The sequence below is a fragment of the Schistocerca piceifrons genome, chromosome 2 (assembly GCF_021461385.2).
Source record: "Schistocerca piceifrons isolate TAMUIC-IGC-003096 chromosome 2, iqSchPice1.1, whole genome shotgun sequence".
In the NCBI taxonomy this organism is placed as follows: Eukaryota; Metazoa; Arthropoda; class Insecta; order Orthoptera; family Acrididae; genus Schistocerca; species Schistocerca piceifrons.
The window spans coordinates 1098566951-1098588655 of record NC_060139.1 but is presented as its reverse complement, the minus strand read 5'-3'; the positions used below and the strand labels follow the sequence as shown (position 1 = coordinate 1098588655).

The 21705-nt window shown below is 39.2% G+C and overlaps 1 protein-coding gene across 1 annotated transcript in view; it reads right to left on the bottom strand.

Annotated features, from left to right (window-relative positions):
* Positions 1-21705, bottom strand: part of LOC124776158 (dynein axonemal heavy chain 3) — a 1197897-nt gene that overhangs the window by 671217 nt on the left and 504975 nt on the right. The window contains exons 28-31 of the mRNA XM_047250998.1: positions 19648-19798; positions 19330-19490; positions 6742-7017; positions 1699-1813 (exon numbers count right to left, since the gene is read on the bottom strand). Coding sequence (XP_047106954.1) covers positions 1699-1813; positions 6742-7017; positions 19330-19490; positions 19648-19798 — 703 coding nt within the window. The remainder of the gene's footprint in view (positions 1-1698; positions 1814-6741; positions 7018-19329; positions 19491-19647; positions 19799-21705) is intronic.

Sequence of the window (21705 nt, the reverse complement as noted above, 5' to 3'; positions counted from 1 at the left end):
CTTTGCAGGCACAAAGATAAGTACTGGCACCAAAACCTCTGCGTCAGTAAATAAATTTAAAAAAAAAAGGTGGAAGACGAGCTTCTTTCTCCGCCCCGAGTTTCACCACTACATTTTCGTACATTATCCAACGAAGTAAATACAAATTCCATATTGTACATCTTCAAATGTAACAGCATTTCAATGTACTACGAAAATCCGACTGGCAAGACTGTTTGGGGTTTTTGTCAATATGGCCAACTCTACATTCTGAATTTTTTCCTACCTGTGAGAAGAGATGGTTGCTAATAGGAACTTTTATGAATTGTGAATCACATGCAGTATTCTCTCACCATAAGAATAATACGAATATAAACATTTTGCCATGTATTCTTTCATGTTTGCTGCTATCTCATTTAAATTCTGTCTGCCTAATAAACATCGAAACTAGAGTGATTCTTATGCCTAATAGTGATACAGTCAGAAATGAAGCATGGCAATTGACTAGATTTGGTTCTTGTTGATCATTATCAAAGAAAGCAGCAGTGTAAGTAACAATAAATAGCAGTCTCTTGCCATTGTTTCGCTAATGAGACAATTCCTCTCTCTTTTTTTTTTTTTTTTTTTTTTCACTGTAAGCGGCGGTAGTGCGCAAAAAAGCAAGCCATGCCGTGAGCGGCGACAGGCCATAAACACTCATTATCAGAATGCGACAAACAATGCATGACACAGTACAGTAATGCATTTTCAGCTTAGAGTGACGTAAACACCTATAACAAAGAGAAAGGCACTTATGAGATCAAAGAAAAATAAGCAATCAATTCAAACCAGATGAAGCACATGACAAAGGAAGGGTAACCGCATAAATGCGGACGGAGCAGCTGACGCGTAGCAATGGCTACCTGGTAAAGCTTAACTGCTAAGCTTACAACTCGAACCAAACTACTGTAGCTGTATCATCATTCATTCGGCCTAAATTGTGTCTCATATTAAAATGGACCAACTTTGTTTCGATTTGGAGGTGCGGCCTAAAACTTTTCTCTCCCCTTGAATTTCGAATCTCAAATTTCAGGTGCGGCTTAGATTCGGGAAAATTTTTCTCCTTGATTTCGAGTCTCATTTTCCAGGTGCGGCTTAGATTCGAGTGCGGCTTAGGTTCGAGTAAATACGGTAATCATGTGTGCACCTTCATATGTCTGTAAACCTTTTAGTCTGTTTTGCTCTTTTTGTTGTCTGTTAATACATTTCTTTAAACTGACTATTACACTAGACTAATATTACACTGCTCTAATACAGAAGCAGAAAAGATCCTACTTGTATTTCAATCTAAAATTTTCAACCTGTGTTTTCCTCTTTTCAGCCAATAGATCCTACAATGGAGGAATTAAAAATACTAGTTTCTACCAGCCTCCTTTCCTTAACAGCATCAGTCCATAAGCGTCAACTACTTCAGCATGGCATGTATAGCAATTAAACATAACAAATTTGGATAATACTTAACAGATAACATTAACAGGAATAAATCAATCAATGCTCCTAAACTATTTGCAACTAGTGCTTCCAGTCAGGCAATTCGAGTTTTAAATCTAGTTTTGCTTCAGCTTAAGACCAGCCAATTTGCTTTTTGTTTTCCGATTATCATAATTCAAATAATAAGTACAATCTGTTTGTAGTTTAAATATACAAAATTTCTGTTGAGAAACTAAAATGAGTGAATACCTTTCAATGTAGATGCAAATCCCCACACCAGGCTAAAGAGAAAAATACACTGTAACCATTGAGTGCTCACTTTTTGTTCTCCTTCTAATAAGCTGCTGAATAATCTTGAAAATGACTGAAAAGGAATTAAGAAGCACTTAGAGGACACATTTTGTCAATAAAATTATGGACTGTATAGAAAGCAATTAAGTTATTACTAAAACAGAACTTTTTGTATAACTTCTATCATTAGTAACATTATTATTAAGTAGTTCATTTTTACAGTAGCGTCAAACGGGGTGATTTCGGTCAGTGGGGAGAATTCGGACAGTATGGCTTATTTGCTCTTTGCCACTGCATAGAAACAAGGAGTTACTTATTTTAACGTCCATGCGCCAGTTACTTTAAGTGCAAGATTGAATTTATCGCTTTCCACAACTTATATTTTGCATCAATTGTTTCCCTAGGTGAATAACTGATGAACAGTCTCAGTGTCAAAAATGCATGCATTATCGTAAAGTGGAAGCTTTCTATTGTTGCACAGATCAGGACGTTATTGAAACTGTAGCTGTTGATGCGCTCAGTAGCTAACAGCATTGAGACAATTTCTGTACATGTTTGTCGAGTTTCTCATGCAACGTTACAAAATAATAACGCTTTTTGTAAAACTGTGTACTGTGTGGAGTGATTTCAGACAATGCCAAGAACATATAAGAGCAGGAAGGTGCTACAGTACGGTGTAATTATGACCCAGAACTTTTAGATAAAGCAGTTTGTGATATTCAGAGTGGTAAATTATCGTACAGAAAAGCGTGTGATTTGTATGGTATACCTAAATCAACCCTAAAAAATAAAGTGCAGGAAGCACATCTGAAAAAAAAATGGGAGGACAGCCAGTGCTGAATAAAGAAGAAGAAGAAGAAATGTTGAAGCAAGGTATCTTGAGGGTTGCACACTGGGGATTTCCCTTCACTAAACTGGATATTAGATATTTAGTTAAAGGCTACCTTGATAATTCTGGCCGAAAAGAGATGAAATTTCATAATAATTTGCGAGGAGAAGAATAGGTGCATTTATTCCTCAAACGACAGACAGAAGATCTTTCCGTTCACTTAAGCGAAAATATTAAACGAGCTCATGCAGAAGTTAACAAAGAGACTGTAAGATTTTTTCTCCAATATCAAGGCAAAGCTGGAAAATCTTCTACCTACCAACATGATCAACTACGGTGAAACCAACATGTCAGATGATCCAGGTAAGCAGCAGATAATTACAAAATGAGGGAGTAAGCATGCTGAAAAAGTGATGGACTCATGAAAATCTAGTGTCTCAATGATAATGGCAGCTAGTGCTGATGGTAAACTGCTTCCTCATATGTCCTTTACAAATCAGATTATTTGTGGGACACGTGGCAAGAAGGTGGCCCACAAGGAACCCGTTTCAATAGGAACAAAAGCGGATGGTTTGACCTGCCATTATTTGAAGACTGTTTCTTTACAATTGGTTTGACCTATCTGAAGAGGCAAAATGGGCCAACAGTCATGATTGGAGACAACTTATCCAGTCACGTGTCTTTACGTGTCACTGAAGAGTGTGAGCGGAACAATATTTCATTCATTCTCCTTCCCCCCAATAGCACGCACCTCCTCCAACTGCTCGTTGTAAGCTTCTTCAGGCCAATGAAAGCAGCATGGCGAGCTGTATTACCTGATTGGAAGAAACACACTCGTGGGACCATTTCCAAGGATGCCTTCCTGTCTCTTCTGAAGCAGACACTGACTAAGCTTTTAGCAAACTCCAAGGAAAACATAAAGGGTGGTGGATTTCACGCCATGGGCCTAATCCCTTTTGATCCAGATCATGTCTTACACTTATTTGTAACACCGGGCTACCTTAAAATGTGTAAAATGTCACCAAAATCAAATAAAAAGCATGTAGAATTTTAAAAAGAGGCAATGACTGTCCGAATTCACCCTCTATATACTGTAATTTCGGACTGAGATTTAAAATACACGTGTCCGAAATCACACCAATCCATTGGGTGACTTTGGACACTTTATTTAAGTGCCTCAGATAAATATACCTACACATACACTTTCTGGTTCTGGGATATTTTATTCATTAGACATATTCCCTACCACTTCCATAACAATCAATTTAATCTAACAATATATTCGAAAGTTACAATCCAAATAACGACAAAACCGTCCGAAATCACCCCATTTGATGGTATTGCTGTTGGTGGATGATCACTGCCTTGAGACTGTAGATGTACTCATTTCAGTATTTTCTTTCCAAAGAAGTTACATTATTATTTCTTCCTCTTCTTCTTGCATATTTTTTCCATGTTGGCACAGGGTGGTGATGGTTACAAATGAATTTGGCATGATTAATTTAAGGGGTGCCCTTCCTGTTGCCATACCATTACCCCCCCCCCCCCCCCCCCAGGACAGGACAGAATATGTGCACCTCAAATGTCTGCACATAGTATTATTTACATGAAAGTAAAACCTCTTCAGCTGATGTTTAACTATGTAACATTTTAAAATCATGGCCCACTGGAACCAGCACAAGACATCTTGTATTACTCAGCGGCACAGGCAGAAAGGCAACTAACCAGAAAGTCCTCTGAGCACTAACTGTATCACCAATAAGAAAACATATGGTAGTCACAAAAACTTTTTAGTTTAATTAGCCATTACCAACAACTAAGTCCAAGCCAAACAGGATACCAAGGAAATTACACTAGAGAAGTTGAAATAAATACAAATAAATCAATTTCTGGATCAGTCACTTGTTTATTTTGCCATTACACATTTCAATGATTCACACTGTCATCTTCAGGTGGAGAATCTTTTATTTACATGGCTGATGTCACTGTAGAGTACATACATCTTTTCACAGTTGCACACCGAGGGCAATGTAGGTTATTTTGTGTCTTTTGCTAATGCTAAATAGTGTTGATTTATAAAAGACACTCCAGACATTAAAAAATGTGAATTTCTGACAGTGGATTGTAGTTACAGGGCTAGTAAGGTTGTAAAAGGTGTACGTACTGTTGCCTGATGTATGTCCTCTTCACTGCACATTATATTTACACTGTCATTTCAAAGAAGTTGCACGTGTTACAGATATGTTTGTTTACATTGAATAATAAGATACAAGATTAAAAGTTTTCTACAAATACACATTTTTCTGTTTTAAAAACATGAATGGGCATATGTATGACTTAAAATTAAAAACACTTTTTTGCAGAAACCACCTTGTATCACTGTATTCCATGTAAAGAAACACATATGTATCATGTACAACTTCTTTGAAACAACAGTGTAAATGTAACATGTAGTGGAGAGAACATACATCAGGCAGCAGTATGCAGACCTTTTACAACTCTACCATCCCGTAAGTGCAATTTGCTGTCAGAAATTCACATGTTTTTAACCTATAAAGTGCCTTTCCTAAAACAACAATTTTTATCATTAGCAAAAGACACAAAATAACATACTATACACTGCTCTCAGTCTGTGACTGTAAAAAGACGTCTGTACTCTTCACCAACACAAGCCATGTAAGTAAACAATTCTTCATCTGAAGATGATGGTGTGAACCATTGATACACTTAATGGCAAAATAAGCAAGTGACTGATGCAACAACTGTCTTATTGGTATTGTAAGGTGTCTACTACAACTATAACATGAAATGGAAGCCATGGAGCTATGCACAATGGCTCTGCAATCCTGTCAAACAGAAATGAGAGATAGGAAATCCCAACCATGGCTTGACAAGGACTGCTTTGATGAATGGCAGAAGACACTATCAGTACCACAGCAAGCCAAAATCACAACACAACAATGTGACCTGTCACTATATGCCAGCCAGAAGAGGTCATACATGACATTAATACATTTTTCTGCATAAGTGCAGAAAAAAAGCTAGACATTGATGCAGAAAAAAAGCTAGACATTGATAACAACACATTCAAAGTGACCCACTCCTAGCACTCAAAAAAACTAAGACTAAAAACAATAAAAGGAATCTCAAAGGACTCATGGTCAAACAATTTTAAAGCCATCCTATGGTTCCAGCACAAGGAAGCTAAACAGTAAGAAGTTACACCTTTATGACAAGACAAGAAATATGCCAAGTGATAACAAATTCAAGACGCAAAAAGGTTTCTAGGCCAGACGGCATATATGTAGAATCATCAACGAATCCTATCCCACGATCTAAGATTAACAACTGCACGAGAACACAAAAAGTACTAGAACAATGAAGAACATCAGCAATCAAAATCTCAATGAAATAACATGCCAAATACTCACACAAAAACGCAACACTATCTGGAACCACTTCTACTCAACTGACATCATAATGTGAGAATAATGGAAACAGGCAAACTATGAACTCTGACATGTGGTAACATGAGTGCAACACTTGTATTCCACAACAAGTTCCACCAAAACAAGAAATTCCACAAGCTACATCAACACTGCAAGTGTGAGCTGCACAATGAGCGCTGTGAAGGATATCATGGGAAAGACTGCAGAAAAAACAACAATGTCGATAATAAAACTAGAACTGGAGTAATGCAACTCAGTGTTGAATTTCTATCTGTATCTTTATTTGTATTTTCATTAATAATATTAAATTCATCTGAGGATGATGTGGTAATAAGTCACAACCAGTAAATTGTGTGAACTGAGGCAACCTGGTTTTTAAGTCTGTCAGCTGCTCATAACCTCAGCTACTGTGAGAGGTTTACCTTTACTCCTTCTAGCGTTGGTATACCATGCAAGACTCTGCAGTACATGCTGCCTTGTTGTGTGCCTACAAATAACATCCTAATATGTTTAGAAATGTCCATAAACGACAACAATGACATTGGTAATTCTCAACAATAAGAACCTACATATACAGACTAATGCTAACAAACACAGCTATATTGTCAAGATAAAGAATATTATTCCAAAGAATAAGGAATGCATATGTGCAGTGGAAATAGACAAATATTCACTTTACATTGTACATAGCTATACCTGCCTGTCACATATTTTTATACTTACATGAAAAAGGTGTAGTTCACTTGTTTCGATAAACAGTTGGCATGATTCATGAAGGAAACTTAAGATGGGTGGCACAAGCCAATCAATGAGTTCATCCAACAGTTCTAATTGCACATCCAGGAGTTTTTCACGTAAAACATTTTCGTACGATGCTAGCAAAGCACGCCATCCCAGCTGATGTGGTTCTAAGTATATCATTCCACACCGGGAAACAGTTGCAGGAGATGCCTGTTCCAAGTCGGCAGGTTCAAAAATCAGGTTCATTTTGTTTGTCATCTGCAACATAATCACATAATCTCAATCAACATTTAAAAACAGAATATAACATTTTGTAAGGACTAGGAAAAATATGATCAAACTCTGTTTCAGCTACCAAAATCATAACACAAATTTTGCAGCAGAAAATATTACAACAAATTAAAATGAAAAACTCAAGGTTTTGAAAGCAATGATTAAATAAAGATAACTGTAAAATAAACATGTTTTGCTGAATATCCACAGAAATAAATAATATAGACCACTGTCACAACGTAAAATTATGAACACAGTTAATAATATACAGAAGATGCAATTTTATCCGGAATCTTTGGAAGTTGTTGAAACAATTTAGTGCATGTAGAAACTGGCGACTTCCAGACACATTTCTTATTTGTTAAGGAAACACATAGAGTTTAAATATGTACTCATCTGTGTACATATTCTCTTATGCATTTCATTTAATAATAATAATGATGATGATGATGATGATGAGAATCACTACAAGCACTTCCTCAGATCACAAACTACTAGCACTGTTTTTTCTGTTTCCACAAATTAGATTTAATTTTTAAAACATTTGCCTTCTGCAAAGTACACCATCATCTTACATTTTATTTTTATTTAATCTAGTTAGTTAGATACAAATATGTCATCTTCAGTGGATCTCATTGTATTGCTGGAAGAGCGTAAATTTTAAAGATTGTACTGCACAGTTTCATTTGCTTTGTGCCAACCTGGCAATCCAATTTTTAAAATTTTTTCTTTATGTAGTTTTGAAAGTAAAATGAGACCTGATATCCAAAAACATTTGATTTTGTTACAGTTTTCAGTCCAAGACTGGTTTGATGCAGCTCTCCATGCTAGGCTACCAGTGCAAAACTCATCCCAACTGCAAAATGCTTACTGTATATGTCCCTTGGTCTCCCTCTACAATTTTTACTCCAACACATTTTACACCATTACCAAATTGATGATTCCTTGATGCCTCCGGATGTGCCCCTACAACCAACATCACCTTTTACTCACATTTTGTGGCAAATTTCTTTTTTCTCCAGTTCGATTCAGTGATTCCTCATTTGTTACACAATCTACCCATCTAATCTTCAGCATTTCTATTAAATGTTAACAAATTCCTCTTTTTCTGAAATGCTCCTCTTGCTATAGCTGGTCTACATTTTATATCCTCTCTACTTCAACCACCATCAGTTAATATGCTGCCCAAATAACAAAACTCTAGCACTTTTAGTATATCACTTGCTAACCTAATTCCCTGAGCACTAGTTGGTTTAAATCACTTACATTCCAATACCATCATTTAATTTTGTTGATGTTCCTCTTATATCCTATTTTTAAGACATTATGTATTTTGCACAGTTGCTCTTCCAAGCCCATTGCTCTCTGATAAAATTACATTGTCATCAGGAAATGTCAACAGTTTTTTCTTGTTGTCCCTGAGCTTCACTTCCCATCCAAATGTCTCAGGCTGTAAATAAGCTTTTTCCTCCCTATTATTTCAATCCTACTGCCTTCAGAATTCTCAGACAGCAGTGTCCAGTCAACACTGTCAAAAGCTTGCACTGAATCTTTTAACTGCTATAAACACGTGTTTGGCTTTCTTCAATCTATCTTGTAACGTAAGTCATAAGGCCAGGATTGCCTTTCTTCATTTATTGAATGAAGCAACAACTTTACCATTATCAGCACTGTTTCTTTAATCCACAATGTGTTTTGAAGGTTTAAACCCCCATCATCAGGTGGATTTACAAGTGTTAATATGACAAACAAATCTATGGTGTTACTTGTGCCATAGTCTAGTGAAGAAACATAAACACTGTTTCAGAGTTTGGTAAATGTATATCTAAAGGGGAAAATAAAACAAGTTTCTCTTTCATAACACATCACGTGTAGAGATGATGTCTGGAAACTAGTTGGTGAAAAGAACACACAGCAGCAGAGAAACATTGTCTCGAAGTACAAAGAATATGTATCATAGCAATATTATTACTTGAGAATAAGTTTTCAAGGATTGTGGAGACCTTTGTTTGAGTTGCTGAATACATGTGTTGGAATACATATTTCAGGTGGTATACAGATCTGATTCTGTCAAGTTTTATACCTTACATTTCATTTTCATTTACATAATCATGTGAAATGCTGCAAACTGTAGGCACAATAATTATGTTGCCAAATTAATACATGAATAACGATTTTGGCTCCGAGATAGGATGAAAGGATGGAGGCAGAGAGAGAGAGAGAGAGAGAGAGAGAGAGAGAGAGAGAGAGAGAGAGTGAGGGAGGGAGATATTCAGATACAGAGAATAAAAGGATGATTGGATGAGAATGTATTTTTCCAAAGCAGGGGGTTCTTAAGACTATATCTGTTACATGTAATAACTTAGTAAAGGTTGGAAGTAATGCATTGGTTTGTGTTTTAAAAATTTGCAGCGAGACAATCTATGTTGTTAGCTGATGTAGGTGTGTGTGTGTGTGTGTGTGTGTGTGTGTGTGTGTGTGTTTGTGTGTGTGTGCGCGCGCACACACACGCCCATTGCAAATTTAATAATGTCAGCTGTTGCTGAAAACAAAAATGATACTATTGCAAATGTTGTCATTTTTATCATTTAAGATGGATTCAAGTTGTTTCCATTGTTGTTTGAAAATTTTGAGTGTTTCAAGGATGTCAAGGTCTTTGCCTTTAGGTTGGAAGTGTAGGATGCTGATACTTGTTTCATTGACATGGTGTTTTATTTCATGCAGGTGGTTGGCTATTGCTGTACTAATAAAACAAAACAGCTATTGCAAATTGCTATAACAGCTCTATAGTAGAGACCATAGAACACTCAGTAGTGGCAAATCAATCACATAATGAGAAACAAAAAGGAAATAACATCTTACATGCAATACCCTTTCTAGGTAATTAAGTACAACTACAAACATCATAAACTGCATATCTTATCTCCATATTTCAAAGCATTAACCAACATATTACTCCAACATTTACTTTGTCATTACATGTAACAGATATAATCTTAAAAAAACTTTGCTTTGGAAAAGTTTGTTGTGCTCCTTCACATCTTTCACCCTTTATATCCGAATTTCTCTGTCTGCCTCCCCCCCCCCCCCCCCCCTTTCTTCCCTCTGTCTCGGTCTCCATTTTTTCATCCCTGTCTCTCAATTCCTGCCAGAACTGTTATTTATGTATTAATTTTGCCAACTTTGGCAAAATAATTATTGTACTTACAGTTTGCAGCATGTCACCTGATTATATAAAGCTATTATACATATTTAAGCTATACTAACTTGAAAGAATCAGATCTGTATACCACCTGAAATATCTATTCCAACACGTAGTCAGCGACTCAAACAAAGATCTCCACAATCCCTTAAATCTTATCTTGAAGTAATAATGTTATTACCATAGATATTCTATGTACTTCGAGTCAATGTTTTTCTGCTGCTACATGTTCTTTTCACCTATCAGTTTCCAGACACCGTTCTCCAAGTTACGTGGAATGAAAGAGAAAGGAGCCTGTAACCTTTGGAGTTATTCTGTTTTACTTTATGCTATTTTCAGCTTTAGATATAAATTCATTTTTTACTCAAAAAAAACCCAAAACCAAGTTGTGAAATACTGGTACCGTTTCTCCAGTATACAGTGCCACCAGTCAAGTAACAACACACACATAAATGCCACACTGGCAAATGTAAATCCACGATGGAAGCTTAAACCTTAAAAACCGGTCATGGATATAAATAAATAGTGATTGTGACCAATACATTTGTTGTTTCTACAGTTAAATGTGGAATCCCAACAACATGTCGACCCTGGTGGACGTTCCTCTCACTACAAGGTGAAAGAGATTTTAAACGCAGACTGAAAATTCTGAGGTATGAATGTGATTCGATCATGCAGCTTTTCAGTTTCTGTGCACCTGCTTTACCACTGCACCACCAGGCTCAACAGGCTGTGCATTGAAGATGCTGTCATTTATAGGAATTTATCTTCACCAGATAATCATAAGGAAATTCAGAAGAACTTGGACAAAACTTCCACTTGATGTAATGAACAGCAGTTTTGGTAGATAAACATAAGGTAATAAATGTCAACACAGAGGAATAATCAAATGGTATCCAATTGTAAGGTTAGTATTAAAAATTCTTGAGCCGCCTTGCAATTCATGTACTTATGAGTGATACTTAAGAAGACACATGAAACAGAAGGAGCACGTAAAACCAGTATTCTTAAAAGCGAGAGAAAGATTAAGATTTGCTGGAAGACGTAATAGAAAACTACAAAATGGTTCAAATGGCTCTGAGCACTATGGACTTAACATCTGAGGTCATCAGTCCCCAAGAACTGAGAACTAATTAAACCTAACTAACCTAAGGACATCACACACATCCATGCCCGAGGCAGGATTCGAACCTGCGACCGTAGCAGTCGCGCAGTTCTGGACTGAAGCGCTTAGAACCACTCAGCCACCGTGGCTGGCAGAACAACTACATCCAAAAACATTAATAACATTTTTTTTTTTTCAAAATTGCTTTTGATATGACTATTGATTGATTAATCTTCAAGCAATATGTGAAGGTTCCCAACAAAGATATCTTTGATAATCTGTAAAATGTGTTACTTCTTGTAAGGGCATTAATTTAAAATGACGAAAAGATGTAATATCTATTTCTTTATTGTGAGTGACTACTCTCCTCCAAGGGTTTAGACAAGGAGTTGATTAAAAGTAAAATTAATACTGCAGAAAGCAAGCAACTGAACTGGCTAACTGGTTAGGCATGCTCCATGGTGACGTGCACAATATCAGTTGGAAGACAGATAGTGGTGGGGCCCAAAATGGTGTTGACACTTTGTCAATGGCTGCAGATGCAAAATTGTTGTGATGTCAAAAAAGAATACGTCAAGTCTTCATAAGTGTTGTGGCTTTTCACTTACATGCTATTAAGTTGTTTCCGAAATCATTAAGTTGCAGAGGCAAGAATTACCAACATTGTGATATGTGAAAACCGGTGAGCTCTGGCTGTCTTGGGACAATGCGTCTGTGAAGCGTCCTGCTCCTTGGTGTGTTTTAATTTATCAGAGACGTGAAGAGCCTGTGATAGATCACTGTTCACCACCATTTCAATGACACCACCACGATCATACTTCCAATGATGCAGACCGTGATAAGGCAAGACTTCTATTTTGTTCAGTAAAGTAATTCTGTAAATGGAGTAACAGTCATGATATACCAAAGAGAAATGACTATTAATTTGAATATTACAGTTTATTAGTAACAGTGATCAGACCGTTATTTGATCATTACATCACTTTTATATTATAATTCTTTGTCATTCATTTTTAATAATAACATCGTAACTGCCATCTGCTTCACGTCTGCTGTGCAGCGAGCTATGTTAGTTAAGTTCAAAATTGGCTCTGAGCACTATGGGACTTAACATCTTAGGTCATCAGTCCCCTAGAACTTAGAAATATATAAACCTAACTAACCTAAGGACATCACACACATCCATGCCCGAGTCAGGATTTGAACCCGGGAACATAGCAATCCCCCGGTTCCGGACTGAAGCGCCTAGAACCGCACGGCCACCGCAGCTGGCGTTAATTTAAGTATTAACTGTATTTTTCTTACTTGTCACTTCTTCTTCACTGTGTGTTTTTGCTTTTAGCAAGCTTTAATTGTCGAGTGCTAGTAATAGTGTTCAATAGATTTCGTGTTTGTTTCGAATACAGTCAGAGAGAGTCCCTTTTCTCAACCATAGTGCCAGTAGTGCTAGTGTTTGTTTTCAATACAGCCCAGAGACAGGTAGTGCTATTTTCATTGTTTTCTACAAGAAGTGTCTAGTAATGACAGTTTAGTCAGCTATCAGCCGCCTTTAGTGAATTAGCAGTCTAGTTAAAAGTTGATTAACTCTCTACAGTAAATTGTTTCCTTAGGATGGATAGGATGTGTGACTGCTGTGTACAGATGCAGGAGGAGCTGGCCACTGTTCGCGAACAGCTGAACGTGTTGATGGCCGCAGTCAGCCGACTTCAGGCTGCTGCCTCGGAGTGTAGCGGCAGTGGGGAGTCTGGTGCGTCGCATGGTACTCCCCAGGTGTTACATGCTTCACCCACTGTCCCTGCTGTCAAGACATCTTCGCGGGTACCGGACGCGGTTGGGCCACCCTCTCCCCAAAGGGAGTGGTGGGTTAAGCAGCGTTCACAGCGCACGAGGCGGAGGGTCAATGTGGAAGCTGGCCGTGTGGCATCGCCTGCTCTGCCTATGAGTGGACATGTGGCCGCTCCTTCAGCAAGGTCCGAGCAGGCACACGGGGGGAGGGGTTTATTAGTTATTAGGTGCTCCGACGTTAGGTGGGTGATGGAGCCCCTTAGGGAAAAAAAGGAAAGGTCGGGGAAGAAGGCCAGTGTTGACTCTGTCTGCTTGCCAGGGGGTCTCATCCGAGATGTGGAGGAGGCCCTGCCGGCGGCGATAGAGAGCACTGGGTGCACCCAACTGCAAATTGTTGCTCATGTCGGCACCAATGACTCCTGCCGTCTGGGTTCAGACGGTTGGCGGAGTTGGTGAAGGCGGAAAGCCTCGCTCGCGGGATGGAATCTGAGCTAACTATTTGTAGTATCGTTCCCAAAACCGATCGCGGTCCTCTGGTTTGGAGCTGAGAAGAAGGCTTAAACCAGAGGCCCAGACGATTCTGCGGAGATCTGGGGTGCAAATTTCTCGACCTCCGCTATCAGGTGGAGAAATGTAGGGTCCCCCTGAAAAGGTCAGGCGTGCACTACATGCAGGAAGCGGCTACAAGGATAGCGGAGTACGTGTGGAGTGCACATGTGGGTTTTTTAGGTTAGAGAATTTCCTCCCTAGGCCCGACAAGATGCCTCCTGAGACGCGGCAAGGTAGCAGTAGGCAAAATGCAACAGGGAATAACAATATTAATGTGCTAATAGTAAACTGCCGGAGCATCTATAGAAAGGTAACAGAACTGCTCTCATTAATAAAAGATCACAATGCCCACATAGTACTAGGGACAGAAAGTTGGCTGAAACCAGACATAAACAGTAATGAAATCCTAAACTCAGATTGGAATGTATACCACAGAGACAGGCTGGACAGTGAAGGGGAGGCATGTTTATAGCAATAAAAAGTGCAATAGTATCGAAGGAAATTGACGGAGATTCGAAATGTGAAATAATTTGGGTGAAGGTCATGGTTAAAGCAGGCTCAGACGTGGTAATTGGATGTCTCTATAGGCCCCCTGGCTCAGCAGCTGTTGTGGCTGAGCACCTGAAGGATAATTTGGAAAATATTTCGAGTAGATTTCCCCACCATGTTATAGTTCTGGGTGGAGATTTTAACTAGCCGGATATAGACTGGGAGACTCAAACATTCATAATGGGTGGCAGGGACAAAGAATCCTGTGAAATTTTTTTAAGTGCTTTATCTGAAAACTACCTTGAGCAGTTAAACAGAGAACCGACTCGTGGCGATAACATATTAGACCTTCTGGTGACAAACAGACCCGATCTATTTGAAACAGTTAACGCACAACAGGGAACCAGTGATCCTAAAATGGTTACTGCATCGATGATTTCAGCCGTAAATAGAAATATTAAAAAAGGTAGGAAGATTTTGCTGTTTAGCAAAAGTGACAAAAAGAAGATTTCAGAGTACCTGACGGCTCAACACAAAAGTTTTGTCTCAAGTACAGATAGTGTTGAGGGTCAGTGGACAAAGTTCAAAACCATCGTACAATATGCATTAGATGAGTATGTGCCAAGCAAGATCGTAAGAGATGGGAAAGAGCCACTGTGGTACAACAACCAAGTTAGAAAACTGCTGCGGAAGCAAAGGGAACTTCACAGCAAACATAAACATAGCCAAAGCCTTGCAGACAAACAAAAATTACGCGAAGCAAAATGTAGTGTGAGGAGGGCTATGTGAGAGGCGTTCAACGAATTCGAAAGTAAAGTTCTATGTACTGACTTGGCAGAAAATCCTAAGAAATTTTGGTATTATGTCAAAGCGGTAGGTGGATCAAAACAAAATGTCCAGACACTGTGACCAAAATGGTACTGAAACAGAGGATGACAGACTATAGCCCAAAATACTAAATGACTTTTTCCAAAGCTGTTTCACAGAGGAAGACTGCACTGTAGTTCCTTCTCTAGATTGTCTCACAGATGACAAAATGGTAGATATCGAAATAGACGACAGAGGGATAGAGAAACAATTAAAACAGGAAAGGCCGCTGGACCTGATGGGATACCAGTTGGATTTTACACAGAGTACGCGAAGGAACTTGCCCCCCTTCTTGCAGCGGTGTACCGTAGGTCTCTAGAAGAGCGTAGCGTTCCAGAGGATTGGAAAAGGGCACAGGTCAACCCCGTTTTCAAGAAGGAATGTTGAACAGATGTGCAGAACTATAGACCTATATCTCTAACGTCGATCAGTTGTAGAATTTTGGAACACGTGTTATGTTCGAGTATAATGACTTTTCTGGAGACTAGAAATCTACTCTGTAGGAATCAGCATGGGTTTCAAAAAAGACGGTCGTGTGAAACCCAGCCCGCGCTATTCGTCCACGAGACTCAGAGGGCCATAGACACGGGTTCACAGGTAGATGCCGTGTTTCTTGACTTCCGCAAGGCGTTCGATACAGTTCCCCACAGTCGTTTGATGAACAAAGTAAGAGCATATGGACTATCAGAACAATTGTGTAATTGGATTGAAGATTTCCTAGATAACAGAACACAGCATGTCATTGTCAAAGGAGAGAAGTCTTCCGAAGTAAGAGTGATTTCAGGTGTGCCGCAGGGGAGTGTCGTAGGACTGTTGCTATTCACAATATACATAAATGACCTTGTGGATGACATTGGAAGTTCACTGAGGCTTTTTGTGCATGATACTGTGGTATATCGAGAGGTTGTAACAATGGAAAATTGTACTGAAATGCAGGAGGATCTGCAGCGAATTGATGCATGGTGCAGGGAATGGCAATTGAATCTCAATGTAGGCACGCGTAATGTGCTGCGAATACATAGAAAGAAAGATCCCTTATCATTTAGCTACAATATAGCAGGTCAGCAACTAGAAGCAGTTAATTCCATAAATTATCTGGGAGTACGCATTAGGAGTGATTTAAAATGGAATGATCATATAAAGTTGATCGTCGGTAAAGCAGATGCGAGACTGAGATTCATTGGAAGAATCCTAAGGAAATGCAATCCAAAAACAAAGGAAGTAGGTTACAGTACGCTTGTTCGCCCACTGCTTGAATACTGCTCAGCAGTGTGGGATCTGTACCAGAGAGGCTTGATAGAAAAGATAGAGAAGATCCAACAGAGAGCAGCGTGCTTTGTTACAGGATCACTTAGTAATCGCGAAGTGGAAGACTCTGCAGGACAGACTCTCAGTAGCTCAGTACGGGCTTTTGTTTAAGTTTCGAGAACATACCTTCACCAAAAGTTTGTTGAAGTTTCGAGAACATACCTTCACCGAAGAGCCAAGCAGTATATTGCTCCCTCCTACATGTATCTCGCGAAGAGACCATGAGGATAAAATCAGAGAGATCAGAGCCCACACAGAGGCATACAGACAATCCTTCTTTCCATGAACAATACGAGACTGGAATAGAAGGGAGAACCGACAGAGGTACTCAAAGTACCCTCCGCCACACATCGTCGGGTGGCTTGCGGGATATGGATGTAGATGTAGATGCAGAAACTACAATCTTTAGAATCATAGTTATATTTTCAGAATTTAGTACTTCAGAAAATGCTAGCAATGCAGATCATAAAAACAGGGTAAATTTAAGCTTTATGCATTGGTCGCCCGGCATGTGGTGTGTGTGTGTGTGTGTGTGTGTGTGTGTGTGTGTGTGTGTGTGTGTGTGTGTGTGGGTTTGTGTGTGGGTGGGTGTGGGTGGGGGGGGACAGAGAAGGAGAAAAGTTTAGTGTGTGCATTGGCAGAGTGTGCAGCACAATGAGGGTGAGGGGACATGAACTAGGAGGAGGTGATGGGACAGGGTGTGTGGAAACTGTTAGGTGGAAGGTGTGGGGTGTAGGTTACCGTAGGTTGAGACCGGGAACAGACATTATGTTGTAAGGATAACTCCATCAGCTCAGTGCAGAAAATCTGGTGGTGAAGGGGAGGAATTCATATGGCCCAGGGTTTCAAGAAACCATTCAAACCAAGCACGTTGATGCTGCCGCAAACGGCTCTGATGATGTCACTATTGCTATGCTGACTTCATGTGCCAATTTTTCATATTGACCAACACACTGCTTGGACTGTCAATCCACACCACTGGTGGCAAGTCCGCCACTGAGCACCACAAAGAGCACGAGTGAAGACGTTCATTTAAATCTGTATTTTACCAGAGGAAGCGCCAACAAGAAGCGCTTCTCAGAGGCTCCGTGTGAAGGGGGTCTAAAGTGCACACTGTTGCTGACTTCAAGCGAGGGAGTTTATGTACTGTAGTGCTAAGAGGTCATAAAAACAAAAATGGTTAACAATGAATGAAAAGGTCAAGATAATCAATGTCTACAAAAAGGGAAAGCTTAGTATTAGATATGGCCAGCAGGTTTGCAGTTGGAAAACAGATCAGTGACATTTTAAGAAACAAAAATGTCATTCTGAAATCGTGGACTGGAAAACTGATAACCTTACCAGTAAATGTCCTTTTCCCAACATACTAGACCTAAAAGTTGACAATCTGACAACTGAGTGGGTCTGCGATGCTCACACCAATAACTTACCAGCTAGTGGACCACTAATCCGTGAGAAAGCACTCGCAATCACCACAGAGTTAGGGCTTAATGATTTTAAATCTTCTACTGGTTGGCTCGAAAACTTTAGGAGTAGACACAACATGTCTTTTCTAACCACAGTTGGTGAATCCATTTCAATGGACGAAAACACCATGTTAGACGGGCAAAAAAGGGTAACAGGAATTTGCGAGGGTTATGAAGAAAGCAACATTTTCAACTGTGGCGAGACTGATCTTTCCTTCAGAACTCTTCCCAGTAAACTATGACCCTGAAATGTGAAACTGTTCAGGACACAACATTTCAAAACAGCAGCTCACTATTCTACTGTGTGTTAATATGATAGGTGAATTTAAAAAGCCTTTAATTACTGGTAAGACCATGAAGTCTAGATGTTTTAAGGACATTGACTTGAGTAAATTGAACGTGGAGTGGTATGCTAATAAATGATCTCAGGTGACAAGAGCAATAATGACTAAATGGTTGCTTGCATTTGATAGAACAATGGAAAGACAAAGAAGGAAAGAGATTTTGTTTATGGATAATGCCACTTCCAATTGTGATGCTGCACCAGAAAATGTGAAATAATCTTTTTGCCCCCAAATTCAACTTCAGATTGCCAACCACTGGAACAGGGGATAATTCAAAGTTTCAAAGCGTTTTCAGGCAGCAAGTGTTGAGACATATTTTGTCTCAAATGGACAACGTTGAATCTGGATGAGAACTTGGAAAATTTATTAGTGTACTGGATGCATCCAGTGGATTTCTTCAGCCTTACAACAAGTAACATACCTAAAATACAACCCCCAACTGTCTCCAGAAGGTCAGCTTCATTTTTAATGATCTTGCTTCAGTAATTGACGATGGTGTCAGAGAAAACAATGTCAAGGGAGAAGTAGAGAAAACTGATGGATCTGAGGGGTATGCCAATATCGACAATGCACTGCTTACAGAAAGTACATCAACTAGTGTAAGTGAACTCATACAACAGTTTCATCAAGACGGGTGTGTTGACAATGTTGAGAATGGAAAACAAAATGAAGACGTAGATGATGTAACTGAACTGGACTTCACTCCACTTTCAAGTAAGCAGAGAGTGTAAGAGGCAAGACAATTGAAACACTACTTTTTAGTAGGGGGGGGGGGGTGATTAAGAGAGACAAAGTTTAATGTCAGCAGTTAAAATGCAAGTTGAAAAGACAGTTATAAATTACTCTCTGGTTCAGAAAACATACATGATTACCTCGAACAAACCTTCCAGATTGCATGAAAGAAATTTAATACCATAACATATTATGCTACGGGGATTTGTTAATGTAGTAATGTTAGTAAATGGATATAAATTTTTACTATGTTGTTTATACAGCACATTTCTGTCTATAGTTCATTGAATGTAGTGTATTGTATTGTATACTGTATTTTTGTCCTTTTCTGATTAGCAGACACTCTTTTAAAGATGATATTTTCATTTTTCCCACAGATGTCTGCCATTCAGAAGTTTTACTGTATTATTACTATTACTATTATTATTATTATTATTATTATTTTCTTACCTGAATGATTTCACCTGACATAAGGCACAACTTCTTATTGTCATCGAGTACAGTATTCATGTTCTCTATCCACACAGCATCAACTGGGCCGTCAAACATGATCCATTTCCTGTCAGGTGTTGTTGCAGATGCAAACTCTCGAAAAGTATTAGCCAACACACCTGAAATGAGTCAAGGAACATTTCATAAACATAAAAATGAAAATAACCATCCACCATCTCATAACACAAATAATGAAAAATGCATGAAATCTGATAAAACATGATGTAAAACAAAAAATATATGAATGATGGAAGCATTATTAGTGCTACAACTTACCATCTGACCATTCATGAGAAACAGGATCGAAGCAACCATACAACTGCCCCATTGTTATTGCCTTTGGGTTAATTATTCTGTAATGTGCTCTATACTCTTCCATCACTGACTTTCGATTATTTGCAATATCAGTCAAAGATTCTGCAAGTGTCTGCAACATTCAAGAGAAATAATGAGACAATATTAGCCAGGTCATTGACAACATGCTCTTATCAAATCCTTAGGTCAATAAAACAGTCGTCTATATGTTGAAAGCTGAAAACTGAAAGAAATAACAAGCTGGGCAATGGAAGCCAAGAAATGCCAGAATCTTCATGCTCTTACTTCATGGGGAGCCACACAAGATGACAGAGTGTGAATAACACTATTATTATTTTATTTGGAATTGCTGCAGTTCTACCCCTGAACTCTATGAATGAGAAGTACTCTCCATTTCGTGGTCACTGTCATCTGCGATTCTGTAAAAACTTATTGCCCCTGATGGATTCAGTACAGTTCTGAGACACCTATTGCTAAGTTGATTTAATCTGCCTCGCCAAATCTTTTCTAATAATTTCTCCAGGGTACTGTAGAACCATCTATGAAGTAACTACATCACATATATGTTCAGTAAACACACCAGGACCCATAAAACTTCTATTAACTATGAAATATTGGCTATTACAACTCAAAAACAGTGTTAGTAACTAATTTTGCTTGAAATCTTCCACCTACGACAATGAAACTATAGATCTGAAATGATACAAATTCCTCATTTCCCTTAATGTGGGTAAAGAAATTATCCACGTATCAACAGTTCTGCATTCACATCTGGTCTCCATCTCGTCATCTGGACACAATATTTCGTTGGTCCATCTGGCTGCTACTTTCAAGTGAGTAGGCCATGGCACTACCTCACGAGAACTGAAATCAAACATGCAGTGGTTGCTCGTGAGTCCACCACACGTGTGCGAACATAACCGCCCTCCACCAACAGGTGCAACAGCGCAGCAGTAGTGAAAGCTCATGGAAAAGATAAATCGATATCAAACACTACTTTGAAGACCGAGACAAGGACTGTTGTTTCTTAACATCAAAGAGAAAAGGGTTCCAACTCTTACTTAAAGGATACCCCTTATCTTTGTTTATACTATCGTCAGATAGCCCGATTTCAATGGCTTCTTTCACTACACAGTCCCAGTACCATGACGCAGGGGCAACCGCTTGTGTCTCATCATACAACATTTTATGTCCTTCCATAAGACATTGTTCTGCCACCCTGTACACAAGCAAGTGGTCCTGAACACGTTGGTTCATAGAGCCAAGGTTATCTCTGATGACGACCACCTACAATCTGAATTGCAGAACTTCAAATGTGTTTTCAGGGAAAATGGATACAGCAAAGGAGACATCGCAAATGCTATCAAGGGCCGCCGACAAAAGACATCTGGTAAATCAGTAGAAGAGGCCAAACGGACTGCATTGCTGCCACACTGTGAAGCAACCAGCAGTAAGTTAGGATGTCTGCTGCAGAAACATGGGCTAAGACCGGTGTTCTGCCCCGCCCCAAGGTACAAGACATGTTGCGCCCTGTTAAACATGACATTGCTCTTCAAGTGTCCGACATGTATGGTATACCCTGTGAATGTAGCAGCATGTATATGGGACAAACAATTCACATGGTTGTAGAGTGTTGTGCTGAGCACAAGCGCCATATAAAATAAAGGGAGCTTGACAAGTCGGCCATAGCGGAGCACTGCCTAGAAAACGGACATAAAATACAGTTCGAAAATACAAAAGCATTGCCTCATGCATCTGCATATTGAGACTCCATTATGCGTTTAAACAACAATAATTCCAACAGAGACCACGAGCACACACTCATCATGGCATGCAGGCAGGCATTGGACATCAATAGAAAGCAAAGACAGATATGCGACACCGGAGCGGCAGTTCCAAACATGGCCCCTGCCCCTGGCGCCACCTGACATCACCGGTGCTGCCACAATAGCTCTGCTAGCTGCCCAGCTCAACTTACATGCATATGCCACATTGGGTCTATCTGATTGGCTGCTGATG